This window comes from Ursus americanus, chromosome 6 (assembly GCF_024610735.1).
Source record: "Ursus americanus isolate L20-20 chromosome 6, mUrsAme1.1.p, whole genome shotgun sequence".
In the NCBI taxonomy this organism is placed as follows: Eukaryota; Metazoa; Chordata; class Mammalia; order Carnivora; family Ursidae; genus Ursus; species Ursus americanus.
Genome location: NC_142132.1, coordinates 14,456,703 through 14,474,184, shown reverse-complemented (window position 1 = coordinate 14,474,184; position 17,482 = coordinate 14,456,703). Strand labels below are relative to the sequence as shown.

The 17,482-nt window shown below is 44.5% G+C and overlaps 1 protein-coding gene across 2 annotated transcripts in view; it reads right to left on the bottom strand.

Annotated features, from left to right (window-relative positions):
• Positions 1–17,482, bottom strand: part of GFRA1 (GDNF family receptor alpha 1) — a 202,705-nt gene that overhangs the window by 132,726 nt on the left and 52,497 nt on the right. The window contains exon 5 of one of the 2 annotated variants that reach the window (XM_087862668.1): positions 9,245–9,259. The exons of the other annotated variant lie outside the window; for it this stretch is intronic. Coding sequence (XP_087718794.1) covers positions 9,245–9,259 — 15 coding nt within the window. The remainder of the gene's footprint in view (positions 1–9,244; positions 9,260–17,482) is intronic. 2 annotated transcript variants of the gene reach the window in all.

Here is a 17,482-nt window from a genome sequence, read left to right as displayed (position 1 = left end):
GATTCAGCCCCATGCTGGGCTCTGCACTCAGCACAGAGCGCGCTTGAATTTCTTTCTCCCTCTGCCTCTCCCCAAATAAATAAATAAAACCTTAAAAAAGAAGAAACTTTTTGGACTCAAGGGTAGGAAAAGACTTGGCTTGGCTGTCAATATGACCACCCATGATACTGTGAGAATTCTGTCCTAACTTTATTAAAGAACCTAGATTGCCACACATAAAAGAAGTGTGTACCTACACACACACACACACACACACACACACACACACACACCAGCCACACACAAAATGCCAATTCCTCTGAGCCTTGTTATTTCATTCCACTTTCTTTTGTCAAACATCTATTGAGCACTTACTGTGTGCTAGGGATTCAAAATAAAAGACTTGCTCCTTTCTCTCTAGGAGCTCAATCCAGTGTGGGAAGACAGATGCTAAACAGATCATTACAACAATGTGAGGGAGTGCTGACAGAGGCATGAGGGGACAATGGGAAGTTCCAGAGTGGAAGGAGAACTCCCCACTCAAAGGGGTGGGTGTGAGTTGGGATAACCTAGCAGAAAGGATTTAGGCCGAATTTTGAAGAGTAAGCAGAAGCAGGGGCAAATCTAGGAGGGGAAGTGGGTGGCACATTCTCAATGATTTCTAGGTAAAATGTCACAATGGTTGTGAATATTGTGTTAACAAGACATTAGAGGACCATGTGAAAAGGAGAGTCCACTGCTCACACATACACTGGAGGCATCAGCGTCAGGCTGAACACCCACAGCACCTGCCCCTGGTCCAGCCACCATTGTGGCAGAACCTGGGTAGTTTTCCAAAGGTAGGGAGCAGAACGAGACAAGGCCTGCTGAAAAGAGGAGAGAACGTTCCAAATAGAACAATCAACAGATCCAAAGGCACAGAGGTGTGGATGTGCATTTTGAACATTAGGGATCAATCTGGTAGAGGCTTATGGGGATGAATGGGACAAGATGGGGGAGGGTTGCCAGAAATGAGGGTGGCCACGGCTCAAGGAGGTCTGGCTTGGTGTCCCCTAGAAGAAAGCTGATTGTCAAATTAGTGCCCAATCATCCAGCCATCAGCCTAGGAACATGTCACCAAATACACCGTCAAGTATAAAGAACATACTTCTATCATCTCACAAACTGCTTCCCAAAAGATTGCTTCAGCTATGAACAAAAATCTATGAATAAATCAACTACAACTGTTTGTCTGTTCCATGGTTTCCAGCAAGACAGGTTCCAAAAACAACTAGAATGACATCGTGGGATTCAAGAAGTCCCACTCCCTGACTGCTGGGCTAGAGGGGACCAGTGCACCAGAGGTAGCAGAGGGCATTCGCCAATGGTCACCAGGTGTCTCCACAGGCACCCCCATCGGCCTGCTGCTGAAGGTAGCTGTCACAGGCAAACCTCCAAGTTAGAACATTTCCTCTGGCTGCAGGGAACAGTGCACTGGCCCAGGTACCTGGGAAGGGGCATCAGAGAGAGGAAGCTGGGGGAAATTGACAGGTGGGGACAACCCAAACATATAAACAGGCTCAACCTCTTATGTACCCTCCTGCCCAAGCAGAAAACACAGCCTCAAATCTGTCCCCAGGACAAACCCAGCAATTTAAAGGATTGGTCTATCTTGGGACCCAGTAGTCAGCAATCAATCTAAGGAAGGTACAGGGGAGTTTAAGCATTCAACAGCTGGAATATTATAAACAGACCAGTTGTTTCATCCCTGGTCTGCCCAGGTTATGGGAGAAAGTACAAATGTCTTAGCTCAGAAACAATGTACTATTCAATCAACCTCCACTCTAGAAAGGACAAACCCACTTAGAAGCTTGCAGAACTAGAACTGGCTGAGAAGTCATGACAGCAAGCCTGGGTCTGCTGTGGAAGCAGAGAGGCACAGTGATGGGCTGAATGTGTGTGTCCCCTTCCCAAATGCAGATGTTGAAATCCTAACCTCAGTGTGATGGTTTCAGGGGATGGGACTTTTGGGAGATGCTTAGATCATGAGAACAGAGCCCTCATGAATGGGATTAGTACCCTTATTAAAGGGACTATGGAGACCTCCTTCTCTGCTTCTGCCATGTGAGGACATGACAAGACGATGGCCATCTATGAACAGGAAGGGGGTTCTCAGTAGACACAGAATCTGCCAGCATCTTGATTACGACTAATAGCCTCCAGAAGCATGAGAAATAATGTTTGTTGCTCAGCCCCCAGAGTTTATAGCATTTTGTTATAACGGCCCAAACTAAAACATGTGCTCAATAATCTCACCCCTCTGCAAATGGGCCATCATGTTGGGCCTTGAGAAGGGTCAAGGATTGGTGACTATGTCCCCCCAGAGGTATTCAAAAGCCTGTGGACAGCATGTTACTGCGAAAAATCAGGACAGCATATTGCAGGACCAGTAGTCAAACTACCTGAGTTCAAAATCTTGGCTCAGGTGTCTCACCTTGGGAGTGGGAATGTACAGATAAACAAAAGGAGGAGGCTAGGATGATTCATGTTGTACTGGACTCGAGTTAGAGACTTTAGGAAGAATGCAGGCTTAACACAGATACACCTGGTTACATATAGAAATAGATATGCATATATATGTAGGTTAGTATGCACACTTATATTTCTTTGCTCTGTCAGCTGAGAGGTCCCAAAAAACTGACACTCCAGTAGCGATAAGCACACCTAGCTCCCAGATCTTGGTTTCTAATATCATTCTCCATCGTCTTAAAGGAATGGCTGAATCTAGGACAAGAGTGGGAAATACACAACATGAGCCTGGTACATCTTGTAGTATCAGAAAATACTGCACAAATGCTCAACCAGAAATTGAAAGGGATATGTAAAAGGGGCACCAGAAGCCAACTGAAAAGGCTCCCAGTGACCAAATCAAGAAATTAAATAAAGCTGTCCTACATTATAACCCAAGGTAGAAAATAAATATGCGTGACTCCATATCGATCTAAATAAATGACTGAAATAAATTAATAAATGAGGGCTAAGAGCCAAATCTCCTATGCAAAAGAATAATTTATATAACTTCTCTCCCCTCAATGAGATGGAGCCTAAGAGTGGGTTATGCATAGATTTCCCTCCAGAGTACACTATGGAAAGGAGGAGGGAAAGTAACCTCACAGAGGAGACACCTGACAAACGCTTCTTCAGCCAAGTGATAAAGATCAACCTCATTAGTCATAGATCATGTTGATGGCAGGTGCCTTTTATACGATGGGACGCAAATGGCACTCTACCTCTGTGATCTTCCCAAAATCCACAACCTCAGTCTAATCATGAGAAAAACATCAGACACATTCCAAGAGAGGGGCATCCTACAATATATTCCTCCAAATACCAGTACTCCTCAAAGCCGTCAAGGTCATCAGAAACAAGGGAAGTCTTAGAAACTGTCACAGCCAAGATGAGCCTAAAGAGACATGACAACCAAGTGTAATGCGGTTTCTTGGATGGGATCCCAGAATAAAGAAAGGACATTAGGTAAAAACTAAGGGAATCTGAAGAAGCTATGGATTTCAGTGAATAATAATGGATCAATATTGGGTCATTAATTCCAACAAATGTACCATACTAATGTAAGCCATTAAAAATAGGGGAAACAGAGTGCGGGGTATCTGGGAGTTCTCTGAACTATCTTCACAATGTTTCTGAAAGCCTGGGACTGTTTCGTAGAATAAAGCCTCTCAATTTAAAAAAAAAAAAAAGTTATATAATGGTCACTAGGTCGATTTTACTCTGTGCCTCAGTCTTCTCCTCTGTAAAGTGGGATTTTTATACCTACTTCATCAAATTGAAAGGGGGGCAGATCCTATGAGAAAATGTATGCAAAGTACCTGTTCCAATGGCTGGACAATAGGAGGTCCACAAATGTGGCATAATTATTATTACAATTTCCCTTATTGGTAAAATAAAAATTAAAACATACTAGAAACCACCTCAATAGAAGAATCTAGAAGTTTCCCTTTACTGATCTGGCAATTTTGAAACACAGGTTACTGGGAGGAGAGGCTCTAAAACCTCACCCCAAACTCATGCCCTGGGATGGGAATGGGCACAGGATGAATCTGCTACGAAGACAAACCTATTCCAAGGTCACCTGGCAGGGAGCAGGCCACCCTACGGAGCCCACACAGAACACCATGACGCATCTCAGAGAATGTGATTATTTAAATATGGTTATCCTTTTCCTCATATACCACACACACACACACACACACACACACACAATGAATCTATGTGTAATTAATTGGTAACTTTGTTCAGTTTGTGATGGAAAGATGGATGCATTTCCTACATAACTCAGAATATTCTACTGATTCTGGACAGAATGGGGAATAATATACATACATAGTAGATATCAGCATATGGGAAGTGTGACCAGGGAACCAGCCACTTTCCGCCATAAAAATGTTAATGCATTTTTCTCACTCGCTAGTTAACATCATATGACAACTTGGAATTTTTAACTGGAAATGGTAACAACAGATTTAATTTATTCACCCAAATCCCACACTCATAAAGAAAACAATATTTCATAATGTATAACATTACCAAGGGAACCATAATTCATGACTAAAGGGGTCAGAGCTTTATAATAGATGGATTTTTCTGAAATGGTTGGGAAAATCTAAGATCCAGCCTCAGCCATTTGACCAACAGTTTGAAATATGCAAAAGAGCTCAAGTCAAACACATTATAAATGGCAGTGGTCCCTGTCACCACAAGCCCACCCCAATGATTACCAGGCTTGGCTGGGCTGCCAGAAACCAATCTATGATTTATTGTTCTCTTCAAATCAGTAAAAGCAATGCCATCCGTTGTGAATTCCGGAGTTGATGTTACACTTCTGAAACCACAATTCTTTTAACCTTAATTCCCCAGCCACGAGGGAGGCCTCTGCTTTCACCCAAGTTCTTTAGAGAATGGTCGTAACTTGTCGTACAGGATATTTCTGGACTCTATTAACTCAAATCCAATTAAAACTTGTCAAGATAGAGCATCAGCAGGATGCCAAGTTGGGTCAGGAATCTCCCCAACGCTCTCATTTTACAGATGGGAAAACTGAGGCTACAGGACAAAGCAACTGGCCCACCCTGGTGGGAGCCAAACTGAGGTTTCCTGAGCATTTAATGTATATACCAATACGTAATACATATGATACACATGTATATGTATATTGGAGAGAAGTGGCTTTCTAAAATCTAAAGACAAGCATAGGAGCATTTTAATGATGCCCTTGATGAGCACAATTTGCCAGCCTTAAGGAGAGGAGGCGTAAGTTATGGGCACAACACACCAGAAAGTGCGACACTCGGTGGAGGCAAGCTGGCCAGGAATGGGGCTGCAGAGACCCACTAAGGGGAGTGCTTAGGGCCTGGGGGCGGGTCCCCATCTCAGCCCAGCCTGAGCCTGCTCAGCACGCAGCCCTGGTCCTGTCTTTAACTTCTCACACATTGTTCTTACGCATTTTCACAGCAACCAGTGGTGATTTTTCTTGTAAACAGACCACGCCACTCTTTTGCTTAAAACCCACTGCCTATTTCCTTCCTCCAATCTCCAGACTACACTCTTCTCATTTCTTCATTTCACACAATGCTCTCCCTCACTTGTGAGCTCCCACCACACCAGGTCCCTTCTGATCCTGGAATACTGGGGTGTTCCTGCCTGTTGGGGTCCTCTGCATCCCCCAATAGCTGGTCCTTCTGGCATCCTCTCTCCATCCCATCTAAAATGGCCACTAGCACACCATCCTGTGACATTTTCTTCACTGCACACGTCCCTTAGAATTTGCCTTGATGGTTTATTGGCAAGCTTAGCACCAGGGTCCCCCAAGCTAGACCATACATTCCATGAGCACAGACCCCTTGCTGTCTCGTCCGTCCCTGTATCCTCAAGCCCTAGAAAGTGCCTGGCACACATTTACTGGCTGCAAAATAAACAAGTACACTATGTTTGCGAGCTATCAACAATTACTTGAGCTGAAAGAAAAATCTCTTTAATAGCAAGACCCCAGCTCCAGGCGAGAACTGAGCGGGAGGAAAGGCTATGCCTCCTCGGGCTCAGAGTCTATCAGGGACTTCAGTTCACAGCACAGAGCACAGAATTAAGTCAATGGTGAAGTCTTTATACTGTGCCCACTTACACTTTCGAACACCCTCCTGACTGGCATCGCTCTGATTTCCAAGCCACTCACTCGGGTTCTGTTCGATTTCAGAATCAAGGTTGAGCCTATGGATGAGTATTCAAAAGGCCTCCACGTGTGTGTATATGTGTGTGTGTGTGTGTGGTCCTGACTTCGTTATTAAACGATGGATATAAAAGTGCTCTAAAACTCAAGATTCCAGACACATGTGCACACACAGCATTTTCAACTGCATTTGATGTTGTGAAGAGCAGCTCTCTGGCACTTTGGCATCGCTGAGAGCCATCCAGTGGCACATGAGCTCTGCGGACAACGGAGAACGTGGGTCAATTAAGGCTCCCTGAAAACGTGGCCCCACGGTCCTGGAACTCGGATATGCAGAAGGCCCAGCTGCGGGTCCACTAGTCCTTGACGGTCCTCGTGCCCTGTGGTCTCACCACCACAGCAAGCGGCCTTTGCAGATGGGAGAAATAAAACAAGCTCTAAAAAGGCACAGGAGCAGGGGAGAAACGCGTTGCCACGTGCACACACCACGGACACAGCGAAGAAAGGCCCAGCAGTAGCAGCTGTGCTGTCACCTACCCTAACAAGATTGATCTGTCGTGAAATAAAAGATAATGCAATCCAGGGGAAATAACTTTGGTTTCCTCTGAGATTGTCTGATGTTGTCAGCTTGCAAGGCAACCTCCCTCTTTTGCCTGCCATGGTGCCCAGCGGTCCAAACACGCGGGCAGGCGCTTCTCTGGGCAGGCGGGCCTCACTCACTCACCGCCAGAACCACACACCCCGACAAAGGAGAGTCTCCCACGAGTGCGCCGTGCCCCCGGCTCCCCCAGGCAAAGCCAAGGCAGGCAGGAGCTGGATGCCCACGACGGGGTCAGGAGGCCCCAGCTGCCCAGAGTTCTCACTGTGTGTGTGGATGGATGGCCCCCTCCTTCCGTTCATCTGAAACCACAGAGTTTTCTGTTTGCTTATTTCTAGCACCATCCGTGGCCCCTCGTGTTTCAAATCAATGACACAATTCTGGAACAGAGTTTCAACCAAGAAGACATTGTGGAGTCACGTTTTGGGCAATCTGTAGGACACAGAACCTTTTGTCTTGGTCTGATGTGACCATCACCACACATCTGAACTGTCGCATGTCACTGAGCATTCATTTCCTTGGCAGAATGGCCAGCAATGAAGGTAAAGAGGGGGCACCAGCTGGCGGGGCCTTGGCTACCATTTCAGAGAACGTGCCTCCATACGAAATGGTCCTAGACAGGCCAGCGCCATGTTAATAATTCACAAAAGCCAGTTCAGTTCTCTTCATTTGAAATCCTAGTAATATCGTACACGGGAGCTGCCGCCCACCATCACGCGGGGCAACGGGCAGCTAGCAGCTTCCGTCTCTGGAAGATGCTATCAAGTCCCGATAGCCAGTGATTTGCGGGTGATTATAACTTATGCTCTGCATATCATTGTTATTGACAGGCAAATCCCATCACTCAAGTGGCGTGACGGATAATAAAAGGAGGCAAACTTGACATAGGTAGCCTAATAAGCCATTTTTTATACCAACCATGACAGCCGTGAATGCTCGCGATCATTCGAAGAAAAACCAGATCTGTTAGAAGCCTTTTCTCTCCCCACTCTTCCAGGGTCTTGGCACTCGAGCTCCAGAAAAACTCCCCAAACTCAATCGTTTTGTGTCTCACAAGGAGGAATGAGATGCAGCGTTGGGTGGTGTTTGTATTCTAGTTCATGCAAAAAAAAAAAAACCCTCTTCTCCTCCCAGAGTGTCTCCATGAACCCCCAATTTGTCAAGGAAGAAAACACACAGCAGCAAGGGGGCCCTGACAGCGAGACTTTCGCGACATCAACAGTCACGGCACCTTTTCAATTTTGCTCATCTCTTAGTCTCTAGCCAAATGGAACTTATTACTTATAGCTTGTTGGGATTTATGAATTATTTATAAAAGTAGGTCTATGACTCCAGACTCTTTAAAGACAAACACAACAGTCCCCTCATTGTGACCCACAACCACGCTTCCACAGAGAGAGCAGGCAGACATTCTCCACAACACACGCAGCATGTTTGGGCTGAAATAATCGTTGTGAAAATATCAAGCCTGTGAGATTATTCGGCCGCTATTTATGGGATGCCAAGATGTATTTTTAAACCTGTGTCTTTCTTCTAAGCCAGCCTTGGATTTAAGAAAGACATAGCAAACGTGTGCCACAAATGTATTTTCCGGCTTGAATATAGTCATGCCCTGCCGATGCTACCCGGTGGTTCCAGACTATAATTTAAAAAAAAAAAAAAAGAAAGGAAAGAGGCAGCACCCCCTTCACGTGTGTCTGGCAGGTTCAACGAGGCCATGGGCTAGAGTGTCCCTCTGCATCCCAGAGCACACGAGCTAGCTGTGTATCCTCGGTGAGGACGAAAGCGCGCACGGGAAGACGCAGGTGAACTTTCCATTTCCAGCTCCCCAGAACGCATGATCTTGGCTGGCAAAATAGGTAGACACTGCATGCCCTCGCCGGGCTCCATTTCTGTCATAGGCCCAGCTGGAGGGGTCGCCAGGGACACCTGGGTTGAAGGTATCTTGCCGTGGTCTTGTCTACACCTCCTCTCGGGACAGTGACATGTTTGTTTGGCAGAGAAAAGAAAACCCCCGGTGGAGCCAGCATATGGAGCCCCACCCCAGCAGCTGCTGGCCCTGATACAGGAGCCCCGAGGGACAGGGGCCTTCCAGCTGAACCCCCACCCCAGAGACACCTGCTCCTCACCAGTCTCACGAGTCCCAAGCATGCTGTTCCCTGACGCCAACCCAGCCATGATTCTCTCTCCAGCGTGCCTGCCCCAAACCGTCCAGACCCCACCCGACCTCCAAGCATAGTCCAGAGGCAGAGGCTGGACGGCGGAGGCCCAGCGAGGCCGATGGCACTTTAGACCACCTCAGGCTATTGTCCCCATGGTGTCTCCTAAAGCCCTGGTGACGAGACCACAGAGAATGAAAAGCTCCATAACCCTCTGCACACAGAGGATACCCTTGTTCCCAAAAGAGCACAGCCAGTGGAGAAGCAGGCAGGAAACAGTGAACTTACCTTGCTGGAACATATCTGCCAGGAGGGCGGAGAAACAAGGGAGGAGAGCAGGGAAAGAGAGAGGAGAAAAAAAATATTAATAATGATGCTGAAACTGACGATGATGATAATCACAGCTAACAGATGCTGCTTTTGCTGAGAGCGCTTGGTGCAATATTTCCTTTAACTCAGAGGTAGTGGTTAAGAGCTCAGGCTCTGGAATGAAACTCCTGGATTTAAATCCTGGCTCAACACTTACTAACGCTGTGGCTTACATTTCCTAAACCACAAATAGATAGGGGTACTGGAAAGATCAAACAAATTATGTCCTATGTTTTAAGAGCTTAGATCAGTGTCCAGCACGTAGCAAACATAATTTGGTGCTTATTATTAATATTAATATTATTATTTTTCACAAAAACCCTAGAGAGTAGGTTGTATTCTCATCCTTACTAAACAGACTAAGGAAAGTGAGATTAGAGAAGGTTAGGTCATTCATCCAAGGCCACAGAGGAGTAAGCAATGGGCTCGGCATTGAACCCAAATGTCTGATTCCAAAACCCGTCTCCTCACCCACCACTAAGTGTCTGACTGGTTTATAAATAACACAAAAGTAACAACACCGCACAAGAGAATAAACAGAGGAAGGGTCTACAAATATACTAAGGTTCCATATTTAAATCACAGGAAAAAAAATCCATATGAATTCTCCACATCATAACACACAACGAATAACACCATGTCTTCACGTTTATCCTAGGTCAAAGTTTGTTAAAAGTAGTGAAAAAATATTAATTTTTTTTCAACAAATATTGGGGAGGCCATTTGCCAAGCACTCTGTCCAGCACTGGGAAACATACATCTAGGAAAAGGCATAAATGAATAAGCAGTCACTAATATCCCCCTAACGGTAACCACCAGCATGACTTCTAACACCTTACATTCATTTTTCCCTGTTTGTAAGTTTTATATAAATGGACTCATATGGTATGTATTTTTTCTGTCTGCCTTTTTTTTTTTTTTTGCTCCACGGTGATTGTGGGAGTCACCCACACTCCACGTAGCATATAGTAGTAGATCATTCATTCTCTTTCCCATATAGTATTCCACTGTGTGATTAATCCTAATTTATTTTCCCCTTGTAATCTTGATGGACATTTGAATTGTTTTCAGTGTTTGACAATTAGGAATTGTGATGAATATTTTCGAACATATCTTTTGGTGAACAGATGTGCATACTCCAGGTCCTTTTTGACACCTCTCATGAGCATTCAGAGCTCATCCTGCTTCTACTGCCTCCCAATCGCCCCAAAAGTACTCTTGGCTGCTCATATTTCTCACCCAGTAACTTAAAGATGGAAGACAGTGCTGGCAGGAACACAGACAGTCCCACCCAGATGCGAGCCAGCTCCTGCCCTGCTAATGGGGCTGTAGAGAGGTACAAAACTTCTGGACAAGATGTAAGGAAGTGTTAAATATACAGTCCTTGACCTAACAGTACCACTTCCAGGAATTTATCTATGGAAATAACTAAAAGCACCAAATAAGTCAACAAGGATGTTCACTGCAGCGTTGTATATAATGGCTAAACAATGGGTATTGCTTGTTTGTCTATAGGGAATCAAACCACGAGTAATTTATCCCACACAATGGATTATGGTGCAGCCATTTCAAATGGTTGCTTAAAGGCTTTGATTACTTTTGAATGAAAAAAATCAGACAGCAACATGGAACATGTATCCTGACCCACTTACATGTGTGTATGCATGCATATATCTCCACAAAGAAAGGCAGCCGTGGAAATGTTTGTCTTCAGGTCATGGAATGTGGAGACCCTTCTTTAAATCTTTAAATGGCCATTCTTTTCATCTATGATCTGAATTTTAAAACCTTATTTTCATATTAAAAACTAAATAAGAACTGAATCGTCGACATCGAATTTGCTGCCAGTTGTCAGCTACAACCTCAGCTCCTACGAGGTCACAGAGAGTGGAGTGGAGTGGCCAGGAAAGGTGCGTGTGCACCTTTCAAAGATGAAACACGCACCTGGTGGATTAAACAGCCCACAAGGACAGAATCCCTGTGGGAGCAGTCTTCATTCCACTGGCGCAGACGTGACCCCCGTGAGGGGTGTCATTCACATGCCCTATCCATGCTCCCGAGGGCACATCCAGGCTGTGGCACAGGTATGACAGGCTGCAGGCTCACGATGCCCAGGGAGTTGGCTAAAACATCACCCTCTCCCTCACATTCACGAAAGCTAACTGGGATGTAATGGGCATGGTGGTACCATTACAGGACAACCTCAATTCTGACCTAACGTATGTACCTGGTGTATTACTTCCTAACCTCAGTCACTCATCATTGGTTCAGGTTCTGACCCAGCAGCGTGTGGATGGCACTCTCCCCCCATGCATCCATACTGTCCGGAGACCGTGAGAAGGACCACGTGCGGCTTCCTAAATGCACCTGCCACATGCATTTGCTGCCTGGAAATGCGCCGTCTGAACCACCCACCCCCTGACCCGCCTGCACACCTGAAGGAGCCCTCCTCCTCAGCCTTCAAATGTCACAGGCACTGTGAAGTTTCTCAGAGCCTATCCCCACAGTGAGGGAAGTCACTGTTTCCACCTCTGTGCCCCTAGAGTAATTTGTGCACGTTGCAATTATAGTTCACATTATAGTTAGTTATTTATGTAGACCATGAGCTCCCGAGGACAAGAGTTATGTGTTTTTAATCATCTTTGTGGGTCCTCACTGCCTGGCATGGTATGCTCCCACACGGGAGGGCGAGGAAAAGGGCTGGTGTGTCTTTGTGCTCATCTGGTCCAACCCCCTCATTTTACAGATAAGGAAACTGAGTCCCACGGAAGTAGGAGACTTTTCCCAAGGTCACGCATGGCACTAAAGACTCAGCTAGGACTACATGAGAATCATTTAGCCTTAATGAAGCACAAATCTCATCCCTATTATTAGCAAAGTACAAATTAGAGATTTATCATTCTCCTCTAATGAATACAGACAAAAAATTCCAACCTTGAAAACATCAGTGAAATAAGATTAGTCTCTCAAATACGGATCCAGTCTCGACATCCGTCCAGGATCCCCACCCTCCTCTCCATGGCTTTTGACAGGGAGCTCTTCCTTCGAAATTCAGTACTGATTTCAATCACTGGAAAGTATCAGTGGGCAGGGCGGGAGGAACTTGAGGCAAGGATTTAGTGACCTTATTCCTTCCGATTTCACTGTATATTTCATGCCTTAGCAGATAAATCTGCATAGAGTACTATTCATATCTTCTATTCCAAAAAACGCTCTTGATTTTCGTATAAGCTATTTTAGATTTAAGAAAAAAAACAAAACGTTTTTCAGCTTCATTTACATTTTGCACCTTTTTATTCAAATGTAAATTTTAATAAACACTAGTATAAATATTGCAACAATTTTGCACATGAGTTATCTTGTAATTTACACTCTAAATTTATGTCTTTTGTAGTCTGTGGCATAAATCATTCCGTTCTTAGCATTAGTTAGCTCTTTGCTCTGTGTAATAATGGCTTGGGTACCTTCTTCAAAATTTCACTTTGCCAGACTGAAACAGCCATCTAGACTCAGGCTCAAATGATTCATGGACAAAACCAAAAACAAGTAAGAAGAAGGTAAATCATGTGCTGTTTGGCTCCATTTTACCTCCCCCAAAATTCTGGACCCAAAAAGGTATTAGCCACAGAAATACTCTTATCATCGTGTACTCTGGTGTTCGTGCCCATCACCCCCAACTCCCAAACCAAAGGGACTCATCACTCATAAAATTCAAAGGGCCTCAAATTTGAGTGTGATATTCACCTTTCAATCTAACCAATCACTAGGAATCATGTGGTAGTCAATCACTTACACGCTCTGAACTTGAAGTTCCTTATTGATGACCTGGGGATATTTAGTATCCACACCTTGGTGTTGGGCAGGTTAACTTAGATAATTTACACAAACGTTCTCCCATCATCTACTCCGAAGACTCCGCGCCATCTTTCCTGCTCTCCCAGGAGTGGGAAATCACACAAGCACAGAGCTGGGAGTTGCCAGAACCCACCCAGGCACAGTCAGGTTGAGGCCAAAGGACACCAGGGACACTTGTGCAGAGGAAATAAACTCCTTCAGACAAAGCTCTGCTCACACTCACTTCCTCAACCCCAATCATTCACGTGAACAAAGAAAGCCTGTTCTCCAGCCCTCCCCCCACACCCTGGAGCCATTCTGGTCCTATAGATAGATGAAAGGCCGTGTAGAAGTTGGTGACTCAGATGTGGAAGAAGAAAATAAAAAGGAACTCATATTTGTCTTTCTTGGCCTCGATGTCCAGTTTCTTCCATTAGGAATGAGCATCAAGGATACTTGCCCTCTTCCCCCACAGCTACTGAGAGATTCACACCCCAGAGATCTTTAATGCACTGAGTCCTCCAGAGACAGGGGCCATAAAAAGACTAGATTACTTATTATTATTAATAAGTTATGGCAATTAGGCTGGGTGATTCCTAAACGTTGCTGATTAAAAACTTTCTTGAGTGCTACTCGTCCACATGGCTAGTGTTTACCTCTATTAAAAATGATTTAACTACACTCTGGGTGAACCCCTCTCTTGCGCCTGGGTTAATAATTAGCAGTGCACAGAGCCACGCGGGTTAAGTGAGTTGGCTCTCCTTTATTTATCTATTGCTTTATTTTATGAGGACAACTGGATGGCAGTCTTATTGCCCATTCAGTCTGCTAGGAATAATTTACTATTTCAATCCACAGTCCATGGCTATGGTTAGAGAAACCTTCACTGTTATTACAACATCACACTTAGCACACGCCCCACAGCATTAAAGATATGCCAAACAGTGAAAGTGTGCCTGACTTTCATAAGACTAGGGGAGGTAAAGTTACCAGTTCTCAAACAATGTAATCATACTACTCTCTCAATTTTGCTTTCTTTTCTAGGTTAAATTATATATGAGGGGAGTTTAGTTTCTTGAAAATGCATGCACTTAACTCCCATTTAAGAAGTTTCACCTGGGGAGATAGCTGTCTTCTGAGTCCTCCTGTGGTTTGAGCTACAGAAAGAAAATTCTCTTTCAAGTACAAGTGCTTTTACAGTAAAGCACTGTAAATTTTACTGGGACCCAACTAACCAGGGGCAAAGGGAGGGATATAGAGAACAGCTGATATGAATGCTGCTTCCTTGAATGGGCTAAGGTTCACCATTAACCAAAATCAATTTCAAGACCAGCGGAGCTACCCCCTCACCAAATTTCAAAATCCAACCAGCAGTACCCATGGATATGAACAGTAACTAGAATTCAGTCTGCATATTGCTGTAAATCTCTGAATGAAGTGAATTCTTTCTTTTCTATGTTGAAAAGTGGGCACACCAATGCCTCCTCTCTTGTTGAATACCAGCACTCTGGAGTAGTTCTGCTTGACATGGACAAAGCTGGGTCCAAAAATGGCACGTGGGCTTCCCAAGGGGGGCTGGGCTAACTCCCATTCTCCCAAATATGATCCAGGGCCATGTTACCACATAATCATGGCCACTGGATCCCATGACCTAAGACTGGGTCCTAGCCCCCGGCCAGGGGGAACCTCCTGTAGCCTGTAGCTCATGTCTTATGCTACCTCATCAACTGCTGTGGAGATTCAATGAGGTAATGCAAATAAAAATGCACCATAACTAGTACTCCGATTTCTATAAACTGTAGGATTCTTAGTCAACACACATGTATTGATTGCCTACTATTTGCAAAGCCTTCATGACTTGTACAGGACTGTAAAAGTATCAGGGAAAAAATCCATTAAAATAAAACGATCATTTTAATTCTTTCTTGTCACGTAGTTATGTGCCATTAAGAAACTCTAAAGCCATTCTCAAATATTACCTGAGGAATGAATTATTCTTAATGTGTTGAGATCAGAGACCCAAAGACATCCTATCCCCAAACACCTGGGATCTAAAGGGTTGTGACTAAAACCCAGAAGTTCCAGAAAGCCAGGCCCTGGCCTTTCTTTTTGGCGCCACTCCACCCTTCTGACGTTGCGTATCTCTTCTGGATCTGTCATTATTTCTCAAGGCCACCACGTCAAGGGCTCACCCAGCCCTGCTCTGGGCTTTGATCCATGTTCGAAGCCATGCTTCCAGAGGCCTAGGGTTCAAAGAAGGTAGAGGGCACAGGGACAGCAGGAGTAAGACCCACTCTGCTGGGCACAGTCGAGCTCTATGAAGAATCTGCCCAAAAATAAATAAAGGGTTTTGCTGCTTGATTACATAAATTTTAAAGTTTGAACACAACAAACCACTTATGTGGAGCCCCTTCCTATCCAGGTGCAAGTCTGTGCTCTCCTGGAGCATGGCCAGAGCGAAGCCTCCCCCAGAGCTCCCAGCGAGGTCTCCAGGCACCGTCCAGGAGCTGTGATTAGTTTCCTGTGTCTCCAAAGCCAGACAGCTCAGGCAGCCGCGTGGCCACACAGCTCATTTCCACGCTCTTCCTGTTCCCCCCAGGCACACTCAGGCAACTCGAACTGAACACAGCCCCCTGAGTCATGGTTATTGAGTACTTGCGGGAAGGCCTCACTCCTCAGTCTCCAGCCCTCGATGCCAAACACGTACCCATTCTTTCATGCAGGTAGGCCTCGTAGCTCCCTCTGCTTTTACTTCTCTGTCTCACTCTGGTGCAGGCTAGGGGACGTTCTATGGTATTCCTTGCTCCTGGCCTCTCATCCCCTTCTATCATGCTAGAAATGAAGACCAGTACTCTGCCTGCCATTGGCGTACCTCTGAAGGCACGTGGCAGTCAGTAAATGTCTTTTAGTATTTGTAAGAAAAAAAAAAAAACATTTTTTTAAGCCCTGAAGTACATTCCCGCTACATTTTCTAGAGAATGTGCTACCAACATCAATCTCAGGCCTCGCGCTTGTAACCCATCAGCCAGCACTGACTTGGGGAGCCAGTGCATGAGATGCAAGCTAGGAAGTCCCGAAGATTTTTATGACATGCTATCCCTAGTATATCTCATTCCTAGCACAGAGGGATAAAGCTCTTAACTACTGAAAGAACATAAAAAAATAGATTTAGGAATAATACTTTTTATGATTGCATTCTGTATACTGCGAAAGTTATGTTCAAATCTGCTAGTACTTTATGGAGCTGATAAAGTAGAACAGTATGGCTTCCCAGCTAACAGTGTATTTTATATCCATTTAAAATGTTTTCTCTTAAATTGAATTACTTTTTGAGTAATTATAATAAGGCTAATCTGGGCTTAATGAATTCATGTACAAATACTTTAGACTGCATTATTAAAACCTCTATGATATGAAACTATATTAAACTCAATCCCTCTAGCAACCAGTGTTTTTCTTTGAAAAGAAAAGCATACATGACTTTCTCTGAATTCTTTCAAATCAGCTAACTGAGAATCCTAAGAAGTCACGTCAAAAGAAGAGTTTGATAAATAGTATTTTTCTCATTTCCCTAAACTTACATAATGAAGTATTAGTTAGGGGGTCACAGAAAGTATTTTTATTAAGCATCCATATATGCAAAGGGCAGAAGAGTTGGTCCACCTTCCAGAAGAAAGCAGTTTGTCTCTGATTACCAATGTTAAGACCACTATCGGTAAAAAAAAAAAAAAAATTACTTAAAATTAGCCTGCAGTAATCAAGCCTTATGTTCTAAAAAGTCTCCAAACACAAGGGTCTAAATATGTGGATTCTGTTCACCCTGGAGGCAAAGCCACTCATCTTCTCTGGGATTTGGTTCCTCCAGCTACAATCCGGTTTGATCTCTGAGGTTCCTTCCAGTTCTACAGCACGATAGTTTTAAGTTTAAAATTACACACATTATATCAAATGGGCTCTTATTGCATAGAGCTTATTCGTCATCTTATCCACGTTAAATTACATTCACAGAAAAAAAATCCATTCTCTGCAATTCACATATATCCACAAACACATCCATAATACGGCTGGTGGTTTCAAATTTATCCCAAGATACTATCTCGGTTGTAAAGTCTTTTTCCCATTGCAGATAAATTATAAACCGTCTAAAATCTTTAAGGTTCGCATGCCTTCTTCAATCACTTTCTATGCCCCACCCACCCAACATACGCTTCCTAAAAGATGTTCTAGCCGTTCTGTTTCCAAGTCAACTAATTTCAGCATCAATGTGGTCCTCAGGCAGGTCCGCGAGAGCCAGGCTTTAATTGGATTGGTTGCCCAGATTTC